The following is a 24217-nucleotide window of genomic DNA, read 5'->3' on the forward strand; positions in this document are numbered from 1 at the left end:
TTTATTTCATCTTTGGAACCACCAGAATTGGATGTAAGGAGCCTAGATATACATACTGATGTACAACTTCACACCCTCCAATCTGTTTGATATGTGGACTGTTGTTCTTACGATCAACAATCATGACTTTGGTTTTCTGTCGATTTAGGCGTAATCCAATTTCTAGGCTTGCTTCCTCTACTCTCTTGATCAGCTCTGTCAACTCCTCTTCAGATGATGCTATCAAGGTGGTGTCATCAGCAAATCTCAAGTTGTTGATCTTGCATCCCCCAATGGAAAATCCTTTGTCCCAGCCATCTAATGCAGTTCTCATTGCATATTCACCATAGAGATTGAAAAGTAACGGTGACAGGATAAATCCCTGGAGAACTCCAGCCCTTGTACGAAACTCCTGAGACTGTTCGTTTTGAATCTTCACAGTGGCTGTCTTTTCCTTATACAAGGACTTGAGGAGATCAATCAAATGGAGTGGCAAATCCATGTCATCCAAAATTTTCCAAAGATGGTTCCATTTGACAGTATCGAAGCCTTTTTGGTAATCAATAAAGCACAGGTATACCGAAACATTGAATTCTCTAGCCTTTTCTATGATTTGTCTTAAGCTTAAGATCTGTTCTCGAGTGCCTTTTCCTTTCATTAATTCAGTCTGGACTTCAGGAGTTTGATACTCTAGGAATACCCGGAGTCTCTTGTGCAGGATATGAAGCATAACTTTACTGGCATGTGAAATCAAAGCAATTAAGCGATAATTTCCACATTTTTTCCTCGATCCTTTCTTGTGGATTGGGACAAAGATTGAATGTACCCATTCCTCAGGCCATCTTCTATAATTCCATATTGCTTGACAGATTTTCAACAGTATTTCAATTCCAGCATCGTCTGTAGCTCTCAAGGCTTCTGCACTTATTCCATAAGGTCCACACGCTTTTCCAGTTCTCAGCATTTTCAAAGCCATTTCTACTTCATCTCGGAGGATGTCAGGTTCAGGATCTGACTGTTTGTCTATCTTCACTTGGTCTTGTGCATTACATTGTTCATTGTACAGATCCTGGCAGTACAATCTCCATGTTACCAGAACATTCTCTATATCCACAACATCATCACCCTGTGAGTTCTGTATATTCCAGGAATATGGCTTGAATTCTCGAGTGATTATTCTAATTTTGTTAAAAAATTCTTGCTGTGAGTTTGATTGCATGGTCTTCAATCTCTAAACAAATATTACTAAGGAAATTATTCTTATCTCTTCTACAAGAAGATTGAATCCTATCAAGATCAGACGTTTGCTCTCTTTTTTCTTTAGTGTTAATGCCAGATTTTTTAAGGCACCTTCTTTCTTCTACAAGCTGAAGAGTCAAGTCAGAGATCCACTGTTGCCTTCTAGTATTTGGTACTCGAGATTCATTCAAAGAGGACTCTATCCAGTTTTTAGTCACATTCCACAGCCCTTCTGCAGTTGTTACTGGATGCTGTAATATGGAGGCTCTTCACGCCAATGATTCCTTGAATGACGACATATTAACTACTTGTGGTATCCTGTGTGATCTTTCAACTGGTGTTTGAAGTTTTATTATTATTTCTGTTCTAAGAAGCTGATGATCACTGCCACATACTGCACCTGGACGGGTTTTGGTGTCAATTACAGAAGACCTCCATCTTGAACTGATCAAGATGTAGGCCTACCGGTAGTCAATCTGATTTTTATATTGTCCATCAGGCGAAGTCCATGTATACATGTGCCGTATGTGATGCTTGAGGACTGTATTAGTTATAGTGAACCTGTTTTGAATTGCAAACTCAAGAAGCCTGTTCCCCCGTTCATTTCTTTCTCCAATTACGTATCTTCCTATCGATGTTCTGACATGCTCATAGCGGGACGTAAAAAGGAAAAATCATTATTAAAGAAATTTATAGAGAATACAATTTCCGATCATTTATGTCATATACGGTACTGTTGTACCGGCACCGTACCAGCTATAATGACAAGAGATATTCATGAATTTAGACTTGTGTTGCAAAGTCCTGTCAATACCGACGACCAGTCACGTTAACTGGCGATGGCCTTTTTGTCGGGATTGTCTCAAGGTGACAACTGCGTGGTCATCAGCCCATATTGACAAGGAAAATGGTGAAAATGACTACCGGTACCTCAAAAAAACAAAAAAAGAGAATCGTGAAGGAACGAACGCTTGAAAAATAAGAAAAAAGAGTAATGAAAGTACCGGTAGTAGTTGCTAACCGCCATCGTTCTTTTCTCTGAATCCCTGTCGGTTGCGGACTGCCTGATTTTCCTTTCCATGTACAACGTGTACATTACATAAATTCGCCGGCATTTCCTTGGTGGTAAATAATTGTTACTTTCATGGAGTTTATAAAGTTTTCTTTCCTATATCCACCGCCGGATCGAGACGGCGGTGGCTATACTGGCTATATCTATAAAACACCCCGAATTGCCCAGCGCTGTTCATAAGATCATTTTCCAATGCGATATATAAAAAAGTGGAAATCACTTGCGACAGATGGTCTCAAGGAATACACGGTATTATATTATATGGAGGGAGGCACTTGGGGAGTTTCTCATTGAGTACTGACCGATCAACAATTAAACTGGCTTAGTGAAAAAAGGGCAACATTTCTCTTGCTGTATTTGGCAATATTGTACCGGTCTGACCGGTACTTTTGTTTACATCTATACACACATGCATATAGATACGGTACTCTACTGAACATTTCAACATATTTGTCATTCTCTTTGATATTTGTAAGAAAAATTCTTGTCCCAAATAACTACTTAGCTCGCTTTGAATAAAAGCAAGCAATCAGCCAGAATATTTCTCAAAATATAAGTACCATATAGGGTTAGGTGTAGCAGTTTCAAAAGCTCTGTAGTTCTCGCTTCGACTATTAGGCCTATCTTTTAGATAACAAGTCGGCAAAAGCAAAGCAAACATCAGGAGTAAATCAAAGCCGAATGTCGACCAAAACTGAAGTTTTTCCTGTGGTAATTGTTATTTTTATGGAGTAAAATAAAGTTGTCCTTGCTATATCTAAAGCACCCCGAACTGTCCAGCGCTCTCCGGAAGATTATTTTCTTGTCTTGTCTTGTCTTGGTTATTTAATGGGCTTCGCTTGGGGGAAGATTATTTTCCACTGTGATAAAGAAACAATTTTCCCACTATCCAACTATTGGAAAAGACCATATGTCGTAGATGAAAAACACATGACATAACGATTCATTTATATTTCTTTTATGGTGGAGATTTCTTCAAGAATGATTGATTTGAATAAGTAAACACATTTTTCTGACATCTATTACTTGATAGCGATGAACTAAATATTTTTATACATAATTTACAGTCTTCAAAATTTGTGATGTACTTTTCACGTACAGTATAGTGCATTAGGTATTCAACTATTGGTAGCATGTAACGCAACCTTGTTGTGATGAGATGATGTGTATCAATCTTCACTTACGTGGTTATCAGACGTCAACTTTGGGTAGTGTTGAGGAGATTATTTCAAAATTTTCGTGAACTGACAGGTAATTTATATGACTACTCCATAGACACTGTCGTCCGAAATATAATATTCCTTGTAGCCATCTGTCGCAAATGATGTAACATTTTAATTTTTCCTTCACGTTAAATTGTATTAGCAGTTTTATAACACACATATAGTGGAATCTACTACAATATTTTCTTTACATAACATCGACGTGTCTCCGAGTATCTGCGACTTCAAATGGTAACGTTATGGCATTGGTCCTAACCGTCCTAACCTAACCTTTATACTGATTGTGTGTTTGCATGGTTTAGTATAAGATCTATTTTGTGTTTAGCTCATTGACCGATTGCAAGGTAAAAGTAGAAAATTCTAATTTTTGCTTGCCAGTTCTTTATGCTAATTAATAATTTTATAAAATTATGAGCTGTTATTATATTTCATTTATCATTAATAGTCTCATACATCCTTGTGGTATATATGGAAAAAATCTAGACTAATTATTTATTATTTGTAACCAAATTGGTGCCACTTTTAACACAACAAGGTTTTCTTAGCACAAACGATGATTTACAGTTGTTCAGTATTTTGTTGTGTCAATAGTCAATCATTTTGGATACTGTTCTTTACATTTTTGAGTCTGCTTTGCCAATTTTATTCTTTCTTCTTGAAATGTACAGTACTATTGGAGGATTCTGAGTCTTGGGTAATTCCAAGAAATACATTTCATTTGAGGAGGGGCTCTTAAAGATAATAGGAAAGAAACAACTAAACTATAACTCTAATTTCAAAATATGGTATAATTTACTCCACCCATTGACAGACTTCTACATTTTAATTTCTCATATCAGTTATATTTCATTAGTTCACTCCTTCAATACTTTCTTTACTAATTGGTGGGGGGGGGCACAATATTCACACCATAAATTCCTGCTTCATTTTCATATTGTTCCACTCAAGTATAATTGAGTTGATTACAAGATGGTTATATCATACAGAATCAATGAATGAATAAAAAAAAATATCCCAGAGAAGCTGAAAATCGAGTTTGGAGTACGGTACTCTGCTAGTGGAAGAACAGTGTAAACATTTTTAAATCTCATATTTCTAGATTTATAAGTTATGCTTCTGTTCTACTGCTTACTCTTAATCTCTGTGGGAGAAAAAAATCCTCCCATTCCATTTTCCGAAAGCTTCCCTCTGTATACTGTATGTTTAAAAAAGGGTGGAGAAATAGTTGGAGAGGGTGGGGAAGTAGTTGGAAGTTATCTATCTCCAGTTTTGAAGCATATTTAGATGACAAAAGGTGAATGAATAATTGATGTATCTTTTAAAACATTTATTAACCCTAGCAGAGCTTAAGATAGGCCATTGAAGATTTTGAGTACCATTTTAACTGCCTGCTGTTCTCATGTTAGATTTAATCAAATCCTGACACCATCAATTGCCATTTAAGAGTGCTTAAATGTAATAAGAGTTATGTAGTAAGTAGATGTACTGCCTTTTTAACAGACCTCTATTCAAGGCAAAATTCCAGCAGCGCGGCTGTGAGCTTGCATCCGGGAGATTAGTGGGTTTGAATCCCACTGTCGGCAACCCTGAAGATGGTTTTCCATGGTTTCCCATTTCCACACCAGGCAAATGATGGGGCTGTACCTTATGGCCACGGCTGCTTCCTTCCATCTCCTAGGCCTTTCCTATCCCATCGTCGTCATAAAACCTGTCTGTGTCGGTGCGACGTAAAGCCACTAGCAAAAAATAAAAAAATAAAATAAAATCCAGCATTACAGTGTTTCATATGGGACATCACAGCCTACAACCCTGTAGGCCTATAATACTGATGTATGTATGAAGTGTCACCAGAAGCGTACTGATATGTGTATTTGGATTTCATTGTGCCTAAAAGTATGAAAGTTGGAGATTATCCTAGCTTTACCTAGAATTGAAGTGAGAGACCCTTGTAAGTATTCTTAAGTCTAATGACTGTCTTACATAGAATCACAAAGGATTAGGACATTTTCTCACCAAAGCCAGGTTTCCACTTATTGAAAGTGTACTAGAAAATAGTATTTTTTCCCCATTTACTTTCAATAGCCACTTTAGCAGACAATAATCAAAATATATTAAATTTATCAGTAATCTGAACACACTTTCTGGTAGAGTACACACTCTAATACTGGTCAGACATTATAAAAAAATACTTGAAATTGGTAAGTTTTCTTAATGGTACAGTACTGTACTATAACCAAACAAGTGGCTATGCAGTTTGGGTCACGTAGCTGTCAGCTTGCATTTGGGAGATAGTGGGTGTGCACTCCTCTATCGGAAGGCCTGAAGATGGTTTTCCGTGGTTTCCCATTTTCACTCCAGGCAAATACTAGGATTGTACCTTAAGTCCATGGTCGCTACCTTCCCACTCCTACCCCTTTCTAATCCTATTGTCGCGATGTAAAGCAAATTGTAAAAAGAAAACCTTTACTATACATTCTCTAGCAGTCACTTAGAGTTTTCTCAATTGCAGTGGTCTTACTCTTAAATAGATGACTTTTACTAAAACTTCATCCACAAATTACAACAAATATATCCAAATAATTTCGCCACAGGATGATATCCTGTAGCTCGTGTAAATTATCGGCACTCAATCATTTCTCCTCTTCTTCTTTGCCCCATATTGAGAATTATTGAACCACACATGGTGAATTCCAGCGGATTGTCCAAGCAGTCCGGTCGCTTGATGGAAAGACCCAGCAGTAATCCCCAAAACGAAGAGACTCAGAAAGAAGAAATGTACTGTGCCCTATGCAATACCTGTCCTTGCGTCATAGACCGTGTAGAATGTATAGGATGGTTAATATATTGCTAAACAGTTTGCCGGGAGAATTAGAAATTTTGTGTTTGTTTCTGTTTCCATGTTAGACAGTTTTTGCTTAGTCTAAAGTGATTTGAATTACATTTTTTGCCCAAATACAGCCCTGGATAATTTTCCATTTAAGGCAAATGTCTGCTTAATAGAGAGTCTGTTTAAGATAGGTATTACTGTATAATAATGTGTATATATGTATGTATGCATGTCAGTATGTCCAACCTTTGTCCCGTTTCTCCACAGGGTCGGGTATGAAGTGAGATGAATCTTCGTTGCAACTTTTTATTTCCGGTCGCCCTTCCTGACATCAACCTCATCAGAAGAGTTAATGAGATGAAGTGAATGACGTGATATATGATAGTAGGATGGGAGAGGCTGAAACATGCTGATGGTACATAGCCTCCTCTTGACTGTATAATAATGTGCATCTCATAATAAAACAATCCTTATCTTGTTACCTTTTTGGGACTAGTTCATTTTTCATAGGAACCTTGTTGGATGTTCAGTCAATATATATATATATTTTTTTGCTAGTTGCTTTACATCGCACCGACACAGATACTGTAGGTCTTGTGGCGACGATGGGACAGGGAAGGCCTAGGAATGGGAAGGAAGCGGCCATGGCCTTAATTAAGGTATAGCCCCAGCATTTGCCTGGTGTGAAAATGGGAAACCATGGAAAACCATTTCCAAGGCTGCTGATAATGGGGTTCGAATCCACTATCTCCCGGATGTGAGCTCACATCTGCGCGCTCCTAACCGTACGGCCAACTCGCCCGGTAGTCAATAATTTAACAGCTCTTTCCATCATTCCCACTTTATTTGATGGGGGCTACTACTAATGCAGATCAGGTAGCTCCTCAGTGTTCCTCACATATGAAACACACACTGTACCAGATGTCTGCAAACCGATCTTAGATGTAGAGAGCCAGGAATCAAACCAGGGACTGCCCATTTTTAGTATATGCAAAACAAATTTGAAAACAAGTGTAAATAAGACTTGGTATTGTAAAGTTGCTTTTGGTTTTTGACATTTTTGTTATCCTATTCAAGGAATGGCCTTCTAATAAAAATTGCCCAATCCATCAGTGTCACATTATCCTGATATTTCTGTTTAATCTAGTATTTTATCAGTTGTAAAACTATTCGGTTGTTGGAAAGAAGAGAGAATGGGTAGGTGAAATCATCATCATCATCATCATCATCATAATTTTCAGCTCCAGTTTCCCGAGTGTGGTGTACAAGCGCTCACCACTTCTTCCTGTCAAACTGTAGTTTCTGTTCCTCTAAGTCCTCCCACTTGGCATTCCTCTTGCTGACCTCTGATTTCACTGTGTCTGTCTGTCTGTCAATTCCTTGGCCTCCCGACTAGCCTCTCCCTTCACTTGTCAAATTATTTCCTTGCTGTTCTTGTTCTGTCCATCCTCATAACATTTCCAAACTGTTGGTAAACTGCATCTTCCTAAAAGCTCGGTAACAGGCATTTCGATTCTGGCTTCCTTCCTGTTTGCTTCATTTCTAATCTTGCCCTTCCTGGTCTTCTGGTTCATTGTTCTGATGAATTTCATTTCTGTTGACTGGACAGGTAGATAATGTGATTTAATTAATTATATAGGAAAATTAATCATATCTTTTTAATTTTACACTTAATCATACTTTATTGTTGGGGCAGTTTCAGTATATCATTATTGTGGCGCTATCAGTCAGGGTGACTTTTGGTTCCATTCATCTACATTCTTGTCAGTGTAGTACCAAGATTTGTGTAGAACCTGGAACCTGTTGTGAGCGATGAGGAAGCTGTAGTTTCTCTATAGCAGTGCCTCTTCTCTGGGTGGTGCAAATGGACTGATCTTTCATCTGAAGAACTCTGGGAACAGTTCGGGAACGGATGTCAAGTAGCGACTTTCATCTTCGGTAACATATCAAAATTACAGGGGCTTGAAGTGTGGGGACTATGGGTAATGATAGAGCACTTCTCATCCCCATCAAATGCTATCTTTGCACAACATGTGCTCAAGCATTGTCTTGCAAAATGGTGTGAAGCATCTACAGAAAGTGTTGTCACTTCTTGCACGGTGCTGGTCGCAGGCTATGTTCCAAAAATGAACAGTAATACCGCTCATTTACGCATTACAGAATGTGTTAAGATAGCTCTATCACAGTTGTAGACCAAAATCACCACCTTTACATTGCTGTGCTGGGGTTCTGACACATTTTTGACTGTTGTGGGGGGTCTTATAATGACTCCATTCGATTGTTGTCTCAGTTTGGGCTCGTACGATCGGGCCCATATCTCATCTGTTATGATACAGCATAGGAAAATGCCCCCTTTGTGCTCGTTGTGTTCCAAGTGGGTTTGCACAGCATCGTATTATCATTTCTGCAAATCCGTCAAATAGTGCAGAACCCATCACGATGCAGTTTTTCTCATTCCGAGGTGGTCTTTCAGGATATCAATCACAGTCTGAGGCATTGTGCCTATCTCTTGGGCTTACTCATGAAACATCTGGGTTGTATCCATTCCCAGCAACCCGCTACAAGCTCCATGTCCTCATCACTGTATCTTGGGCGACCCAGCCAAGGCATGTTGGCCACATGCTATTGTCCGTCATTGAAGGCTTTAACCCACCATGTCTCGGTTCTGTAAGACAATGCTGAGTCCCTACACACCTTATGAAGAACTACATGACACTGTCGTGCTGTATGGCCACAGGCACGTTCAGTTTTAGTACAGAAGCACTGTTCCTGTTTCAAGAACATGTTGGATATCAACCGTTCGACCAGGCACTTGCAAACAACTCTATTCTTTGCAGCAAAACGCATGTGTAGAGCATTGAACAGATGAGTCCAGGTACAGTGAGATAGGTGGGGTACTACCTTAACATGTGTATATGTGACAAATGCTGGTTCTATTTCTTGAGTGGGTTGACAACCACGAGGCCCTTAACTGAGTCCTGGCATTGCTTTCACTTACTTGTGCCAGGCTCATCTATCCTATCCGGCCTCCCTTGGCGACCTCTTGTTCTTTTCTGACCCCGATGCTATTAGAGTGTTCGAGGGCTAGGAGTCTTTCATTTTCGTGTCCTTCATGGCCCTTGTCTGTCTGTCTTTGGCCGATATCTTCATTTTTTGAAGTGTCAGAACCCTTCCATTTTTTCTCTCTGATTAGTGTTATATAGAGGATGGTTGCCTTAGTGTTATATATAGAGGATGGTAGCCTAGTTGTTCTTCTTAAAACAATAATCACCACCACCACCACCATCCATTTCCTGGTGTACATATAACAGTGTTGCCACTAATAAAGAAACAGCCGTTGTATTTCCGTGAGTGAATATTTCCTTCATCAGTTGAACTGCAGTCTGAAATGGTATGCTAGCTCCAACTTTTATTCTTATACTCACAGCATGTGACTTGATCTTTTTGTGAAACATGTGTACTCCTAAAGCTTTCTACTGGGAAGAGTTAAACAATCACAGGAACTGCAAGTTACCTGATATTCATTCCACTCATTGTGGCATGTTTCTTACAAGTACTGTAAATGGACATTCACCAAACACATAGGGAGCTGCCATTCTAAAAAAAAAAAAAAAAAAAAAAAACTGATGCCCCTTTAGCCTGTTGTGGTTAATTTTAAAGTTGTTGGAACCATCATAAGGCTCATTGGTACACACATGCAACTTCATTACAGTGTGTTTTGTTGCCTTTCAATGTTCAGTCTGCTAGCCTCTGTGATTTTACTGAATGTCTCTGCAATACTCTGTAACTAGATCTGTGACCTCGTTTAGTTCCATACCTCTTATGTTTAAATCATTAGAAACTGAGTCTAACCTTTGTTGCTTGGTCTCCTTCTGCTTCTCTTACTCTCGCTTACTGTACTACTACCATCCTGGAAGAACCCACATCATAAATACTTGAAATGATCTACTTGTTCCAGTTTTATATTCCCAATCTGACATTCACTTCTCTAAGATTTCTTCCCTGCTAACATCTCTTCAGTCTTGGAAAGGTTAATTTTCATATCATATGAAAATCTATTTAATCAAGATATTAGATTGCAGGCTTTCAGCACAATCTGCCATTAAGACAAAGTCATCAGCATAGACCAGATTGCAAACTACATTTCCACCTAACTGAATACCTCCCTGCCACATTATACTTTTCACCCCCCTGTGGGTTGGGGGCGCAGGCGGAAAATACACCTACAGTATCCCCTGCCTGTTGTAAGAGACGACTAAAAGGGACGACCTAGGTGCGGACATTAATTGTGGTTTGGTATGTGGTGTTGGATCCCCTGTAGATGGGAGGGGCTGAATACATTCACAGGTAATCCCTGCCTGTCTTAGAAGGTGACTAAAAGGGTCATGTGGCCCTGGTCCCCTCTTTACTTTTTATTGTGTTTTGAGGGTTAGTTGTAAACTGATTCAAAATTCTTGATGTGTGTGCTGCTCGGAGATGGGCCTCTTACGTGTACGATTATGCCCGAAAGCCCCTTGTGACCACCCAGGGATCAGCGGGTGGTAGCGTCATGTACCCTTGCAGTAGTATCCGCCTGACAACACAGGTCCCCGCACAGCCGAATGCCAGAAGGACATATTATTATTATTATTTTTTTTTCCCCCCTGTATAATTAGTGCTCTGTAAACGCTATGGGGTATATGCTATTGCGAGTGACTGGAGGAAGGGAGTCCTAGTGCTCATTGCCTCAGTCATCCTGCATTAGGCATTGTCCAACATCAGACCCTTGGTTTGGCTGCTTGGTTTGGCTACAGAGACCCCTGATTGGAGTGGGTGGCATTCGGGGAGGATGATATTGGGCATGGCTTCGAAACATCCTCTACCTGCCCAAGGTGGTCCCCCACTGAAATCTTTAACTTTTGATTCCTTGAGGGTTTCAACTCCCTGGGAACAAGCACAGCATGAAGGAATGGGATCCAGCTTCCCTAGATTTCTGGTTGTTACCAGAACTGATGGGAGTAACTTCAAGCTGGTAAAGTCTGTTTTGTTTAGCAGGCACATAGGTGTCTACGGCAAACTGGAAGACCTGAAGAAAATGCGCAGTGGTAGTTTGTTGCTAAAGATGCCCACTGCCATGCAAGCTGATCTGTTGCTCAAGTGCCATCACTTTCACGATATTCCCGTCAAAGTGGAAGAGCACAAGACCTTGAATCTGGTTCGTGGAGTTATCTTCCACTGTGATCTCATCTTGAACACTGGCGATGAGTTGATGGAAGACACGAAGCACCGTGGCATGACACACGTCCGTCGCATTACGTGCAAAGTCAACGGCGGGGACGTTGCTACGGATGCGTTCATTGTCTCCTTAAAATTGTCAGTGTTGCCAGAAAAAGTCAAGGTAACAACCTATCGCTGCGATGTGAGGCCGTATATCCCGCCTCTCATGCGCTGCTATCAATGCTAGAGGTTCGGGCACATGGTATCTTGTTGTTTAAATCAGTCTGTATGTGGTACATGTGGCAGAGGAGCTCAAACCCGGAGGAGTGCTCAACTCCTTACAGGTGCACTAACTGCCCTGGACTTCACTCACCCCAAGATCGGAACTGTCCGGTATATCTCGGTGAGAAGAAGATCCAGGAGATCTAGACCCTGGATGGTCTTTTTTACCAGGAAGCGTGCCATAAATTTAATGCTATGAATGCACCCACCAAGACGTTAGACTATACGAAGATAGCGCAAAGTCTTCCAGGTTCATCATTTATGTTGTTTAAACCTGTTGCGGTCACTGTGCCCAAGGCGGCTGTTGCTCCTGCGAGTGCAGCCACAAAGAGTAGAAGCTCAACGGGGGGGGGAGGGAGGGGTAAGGGGGGACCACCCCACCTTCGACCACAAAGACGCCTGTGCTGGCTGGGACTCCTAAGCTGGTGCAGCAGGTGGGGAAGTCTCCAACCCCCCTCCCCCGTCAGAGGTCGGTGAAAGCCGTGCCCAAGCCGGCGGAGGTGGTATCGTCGACCAGGACTGGGAAACTATCTTCCAGCCCGTCTAAACATGAAAATAAGGCAGAGAAGAGGAACACCGCTACCGGGTGCTCGTGCACTTCTCCTTCGAAGGGGAAATCATACCCTCCAACTGGAGGGTATGAGTCTGCACCAGCAGGTACGCCTGCTCCAAAATCTGTGCGCTCTCCTCGTAGGGACACATCCCACCCCCAGAAGCGTCGTTGGGCGTCAGTCCCATCATTTCTCAATGACGGGATGGACGTCGAGCTTTCATCTACATCTACGGATGTAGATGTTGATATTGAAAGTGTTTAGGTTTAAGAGCATCCTTTCGCTCATAACCTAATACTCTCTCTTTTAGTCCACACTATGGCACTGTTACAGTGGAACTGTAACGGTTGTGACAGGCATCTTGCTGAGCTACGCCAGCTCATTAGTGAGTTTGTGGCGAGTTTAGTCTGTATTCAGACAAACCTCAGACCGGATCATCATACGGTCTTGAGAAATTTCAGACTATATTCGACAGAACGATATGCTCACCAGTGTCTGGTGGCGTAGGTATTTTTGTTCGTTCTGATACTTATAATGAAGAGGTTCCTCAAAGAACCCCGCTGGAAGCGGTTGCAGTGTGGATACCGCTGCCTGTCATAGCAACAGTGTGTAATGTTTATTTTCCACCTCTTAACATAAATGATGTCACTGATCTTAGAGATCAGCTTCCACCTCCGTTCCTCATATTAGGTGATTTTAACACTCATCACCCCATATAGGGCTCTGAAATGCCTTTCCCTAGGGGAAGGAGTTGGAAACATTAGTAACAGAGCTGGATTTATGTATTTTGAACACAGGTGAACACACTCATTTCAGTGTACATTACGGCACATACTCTCGCGTAGACGCAAGTCTATGCAGCTGAACATTGGTTACGCTGTTTCGGTGGAATATACATGATGATCTCTGTGACAGTGACCATTTTCCCATTATTCTTACTTTGTTGAAACAAAAATCCGTTGAGGTTCCTCCTCGATGGATTCTTAAAATTGCTAATTGGCCAAAGTTCACATCACTAGCTGTCTTTAATGACAAGACCAGGTGGATCGTAGACGGCAAAATAACTTACATAATACATGTTATTCTTGCTGCTGCTGAGGAGTCTATTCCCTCCTTTTCAGGGACTCCTCGCCAGAAACTCGTTCCTTGGTGGAACAAAGAAATTGCAGCAGCTATCAAAGAACACCATCGCACGCATAAACGTTATTGTAGGCAGTCTACTGTGGCCAACTTGATGACATTTTAAAAAACTCCCCGCTAAGGCGCGAGTTCTTATTCGCCAAAGTAAGAAAGTGTGGACTAAACTTCCATGTATTTCGGGTATCCGGGGATCATCTTCTGTACCAGGAATTTCCATTCAGGCAGTATCGTCACTGAACCACTCTCGATCTCTAACCATCTAGCCAATCATTTCGTGGATGTGTCTGGCTCCGGGAATTTCCTTGCTCTGAAGCGGGAGGCAGAATGTCATCATCTTAGTTTTGTCACTCAAGCTTCAGAGGACTATAACGTGTCCTTTACAGAGGGGGAACTCTGCAGCGCTTTGGCGCTTTGCAAGGACACGTCTCCTGGACCAGACTATGTCCATAACCAGATGTTGAAACACCTTAGTGTGTTCAACCGAATCTTGGTAGTGAGTTTCCGTCTCAATGGCGAGAGGGCATAGTAATTCCTGTCCCCAACCCTGACAAAAATCCTAAGTATGCAGGAAGTTACAGACCTATTTGTCTTACTAACTCTTTGTGTAAGCTATTTGAGAGGAGGTGGCTTGTGTGGTGTCTGGAGAAAGGACTTTTGTCCGAGTACCATTGTGGTTTTTGAGCCGCTTGCTCAACTACTGACCCCTTGGTACGCCTGGAGAGTCCTATCCAGGATGCATTTCTCCGCAAACAGCATTTGGTGGCAGTTTTCTTTGACTTAGAAAAGGACTATGACACCACATGGCAGTATGGTACCCTTTCAGTCCTGCATCATTGGAGATTCCAAGGTAACTTGCCGATATTTATTTATTGCAAATTTTTTGTCCCTCCATCTATTCCGTGTCCGAGTTGGGAGGGCATATTCGCAACACCACGCTCAAGAAAATAGAGTCCCACAGGGATCGGTTCTTAATATCACTCTGTTCGCGATTGCCATAAACGGTCCAATGATGTCCAATAACGTACCAATGATATTGGTACAGTAAAGGGTATTGTTGCTGCTGCTGGTGCAGCAGTAATACCGTCGCTATATGTGGACAATTTTGCTCTGCATTATAGCTCGCACAATGTGGCAGTCGCAGAGCGACAATTACAGTCAGCTATTAGGTGAGTGGAACAGTGGACTTTAGAACATGGTTTTCGGTTTTCAGCCACAAAGACCTCTGTTGTCCACTTTTGCCAGCAGCGCACTCTTCACTCACATCCTGAGCTTTATTTGGGAAATGTCGCTCTTCCCGTAGTTGACACGTACCGATTTCTTGGGCTCCTTTGCGATAGCAAATTATCATGGGAGCCGCATGCGCGCAGTTAAAAGTGCAATGTACCATGAAGTTCCTTAGCAGCATTGATTGGGGGGCTGACTGCACGGTGCTCCTACGATTTTATAGGGCACATACTTTATCCAGGTTAGACTACGGCAGTGCAGCATATGGATCAGTAAGGCAAAGTGTCCTTGCGAAACTGAATAGCATCCATCACAACAGAGTTAGGTTGGCGACGGGAGCTCTTCCTACAAGCCCCATTGCTAGCCTGCTTGCTGAATCTGGTGTGCCGCCTTTACACCTGAGGCGCCAGCAAATGCTTTTGTCGTATGCTGCAAATTTGCAACAGGTGCCACTTCACCCAAGCTATCCTTGCGTATTCCAGAATGAAAACCGTTAGCTGTACGCTGCTTATTCTCGAGCAACGCCGCCGGCTGGAATACGCTTGACCGAGCTTGATAGCTGCAGTTGGTTAAGTGCGGCCAGTATCCAGTATTCGGGAGATAGTAAGTTCGAACCCCACTGTCGGCAGCTCTGAAGATTGTTTCCCGTGGTTTCCCATTTTCACACCAGGCAAATTCTGGGGCGGTACCTTAATAAAGGCCACGGCCGCTTCCTTCCCACTCCTAGCCCTTCCCTGTCCCATAGTCGCCAAAAGACCTATCTGTGTCCGTGCGATGCAAAAGCAACCAGCCAAAAAAAAACCCTCGCTTGGATGGCAGTCACAGATTGTATGATGTACCTTCGTTTCCCTACCTTCTCAGACAACCATGCGGGGTACCTCAGTGGAGAATAGGACGACCTGAAAGAATCCTGGATCTGTACTCTGACCCAAAGGAAAACACAGATCCTTCGATTTATCGGAGGCTCTTCCTGTCCGATTTTGGCCGGTATCCAGGTTCAGACGTCGTTTACACGGATGGTTTGAGGACAGAAACGAAGGTGGGCTGTGCGTTTGTCGACAATGATAGGTTTCTTTTTGCTCTCCCGGAAACCTGTAGTGTGTACAAAGCAGAGCTCTATGCTATCTGTGAAGCTCTGCAGTACATACTATCCGATGAGCACCAACACTTACTTCTGTGTACTGACTCCTTGAGCTCGCTACAGTATATTGATACCTGTTTCCCTCGGCACACTCTGGTGCAGTGGATCCAGGACCTGCTGGCCGGGTGTTTGGATGCTGGCACCAGAATCACGTTTATGTGGCTTGGCAAGGAGGCAGTTACTGTCCCCGTTGCCTTACAAGGTTCCAGCAAGTGATATTCGCTCTCAGCTGAGACATTTGGTTATGTCTCATTGGGAGATGGAGTGGCAGGCCACTCCACTTCCAAAGAAGCTGAGAGCAATAAAAGGTACAATGAATGTATGGAGGACTTCTCGGAGGGAAGCAGTGGTATTATGTCTTCGGATCAGCCATGGTATAGTAACGCACTCCTATTTACCGAAAAGGGAACCTCCTCCAGTGTGTACTTGTGGCGATCATCTTACCGTGGTACACATCTTTACGGAGTGCGTAGACCTGGTTGATTTGCGCCATAGGCTAAAACTCCCGAGTACAATCTCTTTCATCCTGCGAGATGACGAGCAGTCAGCAGACCTCGTCATCCATTTTATGAGGGATAGTGGTCTTTTTTATTGTGTGTAATTATGTCCTTTGTCTTAGTGTATTTGTGTTAACTGCGCTTTTATCCCATTGACTCTATTTTAGTTTGTGTTTGCGTATTTTATGTGTTATTTTAACTTCTAACGTGAATTTTATATATATATATATATGTACTTTCAGGCAATGTCTTATTCCACTCTCACCTGTATTTTCTATAAAGCATTGCAAATTAGATCCACTGATAGTTTTAATCTCATAATCATTTTTCATCACCATTTATTTTAAACTGTAGTCAGTAGATACATTTAAAAATTTTAATTATCAAATCATGTCGTCCATCTCGTACCATTAGGGGCCGATGACCTTAGATGTTAGGCTCCTCAAACAACAAGCATCATCGTCATTATTATACTTTTCAGTAGATTATCCATGTAAACTATGAACAATAAAGATGAAAGATTACTCCTAAAGAATTCTACTCGAAAGAGTTAGACTAATCCCTAATCCCTGTAAGTTCTTTGAATCAAGAACATGTTTAACCATCAATTCTCACTGCAGACTAATTGTCAGCATAAATGCATTTGATTTATTTTAATAATCTACCTTTAATCTCATAACCCACCAGTGCAGTACTCTTGTCTCTATGTTTACGAATAATAAACATAACTGTCTATTCCTTTTGTAGTATTTTTCAATTACCTGGCGCATACTGAAAATTTGATCCTGACAGTCCTTTTGTAGCCTGAAACCACACTGGTTTTCATCCAACTTACTCTCAACCACTCATCACACCCTCCCTTCCAAAATGCCAGAAAACACCTTGCCTGGTATACTGATCCCCCTCGATAGTTGTTTTAATCCTTCCTGTTCCCTTCTTTATAGAAAGCTGCTATTACTGCCTTTGTCCAATGAGAAGGTACCGTACTAAAATTCCATGCTAACCTTATTACTCTGAAGCCATTTCATCCCTGCCTTCTCACTATATTTCACCATTTCACATCTAATTTCATCTCTTCCTGCTGCTTTATGATAATGGAGTTTATCATTCTTTCACTTCCTCAAGCGTAATTTCACTAACATCCTCCTGTTTCCCATGAGTTTGATTGCTTGTGATGCCAACAGAAAGATTACCGTTTACATTAAAAATATTCAAAATATTCCTTCCACCTGTCCAGTTATATCCTAGGATCTACTATGAGTTCACCTGATTTACTCAAAACACTAGTTGTACTTCCTCTTAAGACAAAAAACACCACCATTCATGTCCTTTGCCCCTCCCCCACAAGATTCTTTAATACTGTCTGGAAAGGTTTCCCTTTCTCTCGACCTAACCTTTCCAAGTTACTACTGAAATCTTCCCATGACTTTTTGGATTCAGCAATTATTTGTTTTGCTCTGCTCCTTTCATCTGTCTTCATTAGTCCTTGTCTGGAGCCATTTCTCATACATCTTCCTTTTACATTTACAAGCTGCCCACCGAGCAAGTGTCCGTGAGGTTATTGTGCAGCTGTGAGCTTGCATTCGGGAGATAGTGAGTTTGAACCCCACTGTCGTCAGACTTGAATATGGTTTTGGGTGGTTTCCCCATTTTCACACCAGGCAGATGCTGGGATTGTACTTAAGACCACGGCCGCTTCTTTCCCACTCCTGGCCCTTTCTTATCCCATCGTCACCATAAGACCTATCTGTGTCAGTGCGACGTAAACCAAATTGAAAAAAAAAATTACAAGCTGCCCTAACTTCATTACATCAAGATGTTTGCGTTTCCCATCTGTATCTTTAAATAATCCCTGAATACTCGCACATTCTTGACAATGTTTCTACTCCAGTATCCTTGTATGTTCTGAACCTGCTTACTGTCTATTATTTGGAACTTTTCGTTAATCATATGCATGTACTTCTGTATAAATTCCTCATCCTGGAGATTTTCTACCCTTATTCATCTGCAGACTGATTTCATTTTATCTATCCTAAGTCTAGAGATAGTTCTCTACTAATCAGATTGTGACCAGAATACCTGCACATTTGTAACAGATTTCCTGAATTTGAATTCAGTTATAATATAGTCTATGGATCTGGTGCCCCCTCCCCCCCATGTGTTTGTTGTATATCTTTATGCTTGATGATAAATGTATTCATAACTGCTAATTCCCTACTAGCATGGAAGTCCAGTAAATGCTTCCCTTTTGTATTAGCATATACCTTGGGAGGATCGATCCTGGCTCAGTCCGGTGGTATTTGAAGGTGCTAAAATCTGTCAGCCTCATGTCAGTAAATTTACTAGCATGTAAAAGAACTCCTGTGGAACAAAATTCCGGCATCTCAGCGTCTCCAAACACAGTCAAAGTAGTTAGTGTGATGTAAAGCCATTATTATTATTATTATTATTATTATTATTATTATTATTATTATTATTATTACCATTATTACCATAATTATTATTATTGGATGTTCCATGGTGTGGGTTACTGTAGTTACGTCCTACTTCGTGAACCTTGGGCAACGGATGAGTGGCCTAGTAAGTAGTCCTGATATTCGGGATACCAGTTGCTATGGAATGGGAGTGGGCATCTTGGTCATATTATGAGTCATGGCCCTCTTTGTGCTCGGGTTGCTAGGACTATACAATCCACTGGTGGCCCGTAACCAGTTAGGAGAGATCCTCACTTGGACTATGTGTAAGTAGGGTAGCATCCTGCTTCATGAATTTACCAAGCTCAGAACATTTTAAGCAAGCCTCGGACCTATGGGAGTAACGGAGTCCCGCTCCCATTTGACGGCGAGGGACTCCTTGGAAACAACTTGGTGAACGAAATGGAATTCGATGGGGAGCTATTAGTATTAACAGGGCTTATGGAAGAAAGTAGAACTGGCTGAGTCAGCTAAGAGGATGTGTCTGGATGTGCTAGGAGTAAGTGATATCCAGGTAAGAAGAGATAACAAGGAAGAGAGAGGAGATTATAAAGTGTACTTGACGGATATTAGAAAGGGAAGGGCAGAGTATGGGGTAGGGCTGTTTATCAGGAATACCATTGCACGCAACATAGTTTCTGTTAGGCACCTAAATGAGCGAATGATGTGGGTAGATTTGTCAGTTGGAGGAATTAGGATGAGAATTGTCTCAGTGTATTCACCATGTGAGGGTGCAGATGAGGATGTTAAGTTTTATGAAGCATTGAGTGACATCGTGGTCAGGGTCAATAACAAGGATAGAATAGTGCTAATGGGCGATTTCAATGCGAGAGTTGGAAATAGAACTGAAGGATAAGAAAGGGTGATTGGTAAATGTGGGGAAGATATGGATGCTAATAGGAATGGGAAGCCTTTGCTGGACTTCTGTTCTAGAATGGGTTTAGCTGTTAAGAATACATTCTTCAAGCATAAGGCTATTCATCGCTACACATGGGAGGCTAGGGGTATCAGATCCATAATAGACTAACCGACTTCGAATTCAGCTCATCGCACGAACACTATCAATCCTGAACCAACTTCAGATAAAAGTTTGTCTATCGTGTAAGGTCTCTCAGCAGATTGTACACTACTTTGGACATATAATGCGCCGAGATGGTAGTCTTCAAAAGCTGATTGTTGAGGGCAAAGTCCAGGGAACCAGACAACGAGGACGAATACCAACACGATGGATTGACATGGTGAACGGCCCCCTAGTGTTCTCTCAGAGTAACCACATTGAAAGCTTTAGGTAGGGAAGAATGGCGAGGTATGGTTCATCGGCTAGAGGGAGGGAAGAAGGAAATTAACATTGTTTTGAGTAATTCAGGTGAACTCATAATAGATCCCAGGGAATCACTGGAGAGGTGGAGGGAATATTTTGAACATCTTCTCAACATAAAAGGAAATCTTCCTGGTGGTGTTGCGAATAGTCAAGCTCATAGGGAGGAGGAAGATGATGTTGGTGAAATTACGCTTGAGGAAATGGAAAGGAATGTAAATAAACTCCATTGTCATAAAGCAGTGGGAATAGATGAAATTAGACCTGAAATGGTGAAGTATAGTGGGAAGGCGGGCATGAAATGGCTTCATAGAGTAGTAAGATTAGCATGGAGTGTTGGTAAGGTACCTTCAGATTGGACAAAAGCAGTATTGCACCTATGCATAAGCAAGGGAACAGAAAGGATTGCAACAACTATCGAAGTATCTCATTGATTAGTATACCAGGCAAAGTATTCGCTAGCATCTTGGAAGGGGGGGTGCGATCAGTGGTTGAGAGGAAGTTGGATGATAACCAGTGTGGTTTCAGACCACAGTGGGGCTGTCAGGGTCAAATTTTCTGTATGCGGCAGGTAATTGAAAAGTGTTACGAGAGGAATAGACAGTTGTGTTTATGTTTCATGGATGTAGAGAAGGCATATGACAGGGTAACGAAGGAAAAGGTGTTCGCCATACTCGGGGACTATGGAATTAAGGGTTGATTATTAAAATCAATCAAAGGCATTTATGTTGACAATTGGGCTGCAGTGAGAATTGATGGTAGAATGCATTCTTGGTTCAGCGTACTTACAGGGGTTATACAAGGTTGTAATCTTTCAACTTTACTGTTCGTAGTTTACTTAGATCATCTGCTGAAAGGGTTAAAATCTCAGGGAGGGATTCAGTTAGGTGGAAATGTAGTAAGCAGTCTGGCCTTTGCTGACGACTTGGTCGTAATGGCAGATTGTGCCGAAAGCCTGCAGTCTAATATCTTGGAACTTGAAAATAAGTGCAATGAGTATGGTATGAAAATTAGCATTTCGAAGACTAAATTGATGTCATTAGGTAACTCAGCACATAGAAGATGGCTTTGAAAGCTGGAAAATCACAGGAGCTGCATTTATAGATCTCTCGGCAGCATATGATACTGTTAATCACCGAATTCTCCTTGGAAAGGTATACAGCATGACAAAGGACTTCCATCTGACTTGTGCCATAGAAACCTACTTCAAAATCGAAGCTTCTTCGTTGAGTTCCAGGGAAAAAGAAGCAGGTGGAGGATACAGAAGAACGGACTACCTCAGGGAAGCATGTTGGCACCAATGCTTTTCAATATTTACACAAATGATCAGCCTCTTCCTGCCGGGACGAATAGTTTCACCTATGCTGATGATTGTGTCATCACTTCTCAGGGGGATAACTTCGAGGCGATTGAACAAACATTGTCCACAGCCCTAGACACTCTTGCTGGCTATTACAAGAAGAATCAACTAACACCAAACCCAACTAAGACGCAAACCTGTGTTTTCCATCTAAACAACAGGGAAGCTTCCCGAACTCTGAAGGTCACTTGGCAAGGCATAACATTACAACACAATCCTACCCCGAAGTACCTCGGAGTCACTCTGGATCGTGCCTTAACCTACAGAAAACATTGTTTGAACACCAAGCAGAAAGTGGCTGCTAGAAACAATATTGTGCGGAAGCTAACAGGAACATCTTGGGGAGCACAACCAGACACAGTGAGGACATTTGCCCTTTTGCTCTGCTATTCCGCAGCTGAATACGCATGTCCGGTGTGGTACAAATCTTGCCATACCAAAGCAGTTGATGTAGCACTCAACGAAACCTGCCGCATTATTACTGGATGTTTGAGACCTACACCTTTGGAAAAAGTGTATTGCCTTGCAGGGATAGCACCTCCCGATATTCGCCGTGAAGTGGCAGCCAAGAAAGAAAAGAGAAAGGTGTTGACATCTGAAGCCCACCCTTTGTTTGGATATAAGCCACCACGCCAGCGGCTTAAGTCTAGGAAAAGCTTCTTGAGAGTAACCGAAACACTTGCAGGAATAGCGCAGCAAGCAAGAATTCAAGAATGGCGCATCAGGAGTCAACATACGAGGATCAGTCAATGGATGACCCCAAAAGAGGAACTCCCTCCTGGCCATGTCACAGATTGGGTGAATTGGAGAGCACTGAACAGACTGCGCTCTGGTGTTACGCAGTGCAGGGTAAACCAGAAGAAATGGGGTTTCGAAGTGGACGGTACCTTGTGTGTATGTGGAGAAGAGCAGACCACAGCCCATTTGCTGCAATGCAGTTCATGCCCATTCAGCTGCACAACAGAAGACCTGGTTAAAGCGAAGCCAAATGCACTTGATGTTGCAAGGTTTTGGGCTCACATAGTTTAATGTGGCTCTTCTCCATTGGAGTATTTATATTATGTTTTATGTTTTTCCTTATCTTTAATTTTAAACTTATGTATGCTTCTGACACGATATAAATAAATTAGGTAAGAGATTCAATAGAATTGAATGGCAGATTGGTGATACAAAGCTAGAACAAGTCGATAATTTTAAGTATTTAGGCCATATGTCCTCCCAGGATGGTAATATAGTAAGTGAGATTGAATCAAGGTGTAGTAAAGCTAATGCAGTGAGCTCACAGTTGCGATCAACAGTATTCAGTAAGAAGGAAGTGCACCAGGACGAAACTATCTTTACATCGGTCTGTTTTCAGACCAACTTTGCTTTACGGGAGTGAAAGCTGGGTGGACTTGGGATATCTTATTCATAACTTAGAAGTAACAGACATGAAAGTAGCGAGAATGATTGCTGGTACAAACAGGTGGGAACAATGGCAGGAGGGTGTTCGGAATGAGGAGGTAAAGGCTAATTTAGGAATGAATTCGATGGATGAAGCTGTACACATAAACCAGCTTCGGTGGTGGGGTCATGTGAGGTGAATGGAGGAGGATAGGTTACCTAGGAGAATAATGGACTCTGTTATGGAGGGTAAGAGAAGCAGAGGTAGACCAAGATGACGATGGTTAGACTCAGTTTCTAACGATTTAAAGATAAGAGGTATAGAACTAAATGAGGCCACAGCACTAGTTGCAAACAGAGGATTGTGGCGACGTTTAGTAAATTCACAGAGGCTTGCAGACTGAACGCTGAAAGGCATAACAGTCTATAATGATAATGTATTATTATTATTATTATTATTATTATTATTATTATTATTATTATTATTATTATAGTATGGCTCATCAGGCAAATGTTCGGTATTCCTCACATTTCTTTGCCTTATTTTTCTTTGGTATTGGTATATACATTACCAGCCAATCACTTGGCATATTACGTGAATCATATATATAATTCAATAGGTTCTCTAAAGCGTCCACATGGATTTCCATTGAGTAGTTTAAGAATTTCACCTTCAAGACCAATAGCTTTGCCTTGCCATTCTTTATTTGCTTTATTTCCTTCCTTATTTCTCCACATGTAATGGGGAGACCCTTTGTACAATCAACTACTCCTAATGTCTCTCTTCCATCTTCCCTTCCCTTAATCAGTGGCAGAAATGACAATATCTGAAAGTTACGTCTTTCTTTACCACTATAAACTGTAAACAAGGCTTGCATATAAATCTTTGTACTTACATTTCAAACTTAGTAAAATATATAAAAACCTAAATTTTATATAAACCTTCTTTGCTTAATTGGAAATTACTAGTTTTCTATGGGTAACTTTTTGTATAAGAGATTTTTGTTTGTAGACAGTTTTTTCTTTTTTTAATCTTTCAGGTGAACAAAACAGTTGGGACGACAGATGGACTGACAGGTTTTGAATTGAACATGCATATTCCAGGTATAACTATTGAAATATTTGGATTTATACATTTTGTAATGCTAGGATTATTGCTGCTCAGTTGAGGAAACTAACAGTTCAGTAAGAAAAGTATACAAACTTTTGAAGAACACTAGGAACTGTAAGATTTATTATAAGGAATTGTTTTTCACTTCTATCTTCTTACTGTACATATCTGCTTTACAAAAATTTCTTGAATTATTGACC

General features: G+C 41.4%; 1 protein-coding gene across 6 annotated transcripts in view; it reads left to right on the plus strand.

Moving 5' to 3' along the window:
* Positions 1 to 3409: 3409 nt before the first annotated feature.
* Positions 3410 to 24217, plus strand: part of LOC136857838 (protein sel-1 homolog 1) — a 275191-nt gene continuing 254383 nt past the window's right edge. For 2 of the 6 annotated variants that reach the window (XR_010858566.2, XM_067136805.2), the window contains exons 1-2: positions 6614 to 6755; positions 23947 to 24010. Coding sequence is in view for 4 of the 6 variants with exons in the window: in XM_067136805.2 (XP_066992906.2) it covers positions 6747 to 6755; positions 23947 to 24010 (73 nt within the window). In the remaining 2 variants the exon portion in view is untranslated. Of the gene's footprint in view, positions 3542 to 3679; positions 3745 to 6607; positions 6756 to 23946; positions 24011 to 24217 lie in introns of those variants that run through there. The other 4 variants (XM_067136810.2, XM_067136809.2, XM_067136806.2 and 1 more) reach the window with 4 other exon arrangements.

The sequence above is a fragment of the Anabrus simplex genome, chromosome 1 (genome assembly GCF_040414725.1).
Source record: "Anabrus simplex isolate iqAnaSimp1 chromosome 1, ASM4041472v1, whole genome shotgun sequence".
Taxonomy (NCBI): domain Eukaryota; kingdom Metazoa; phylum Arthropoda; class Insecta; order Orthoptera; family Tettigoniidae; genus Anabrus; species Anabrus simplex.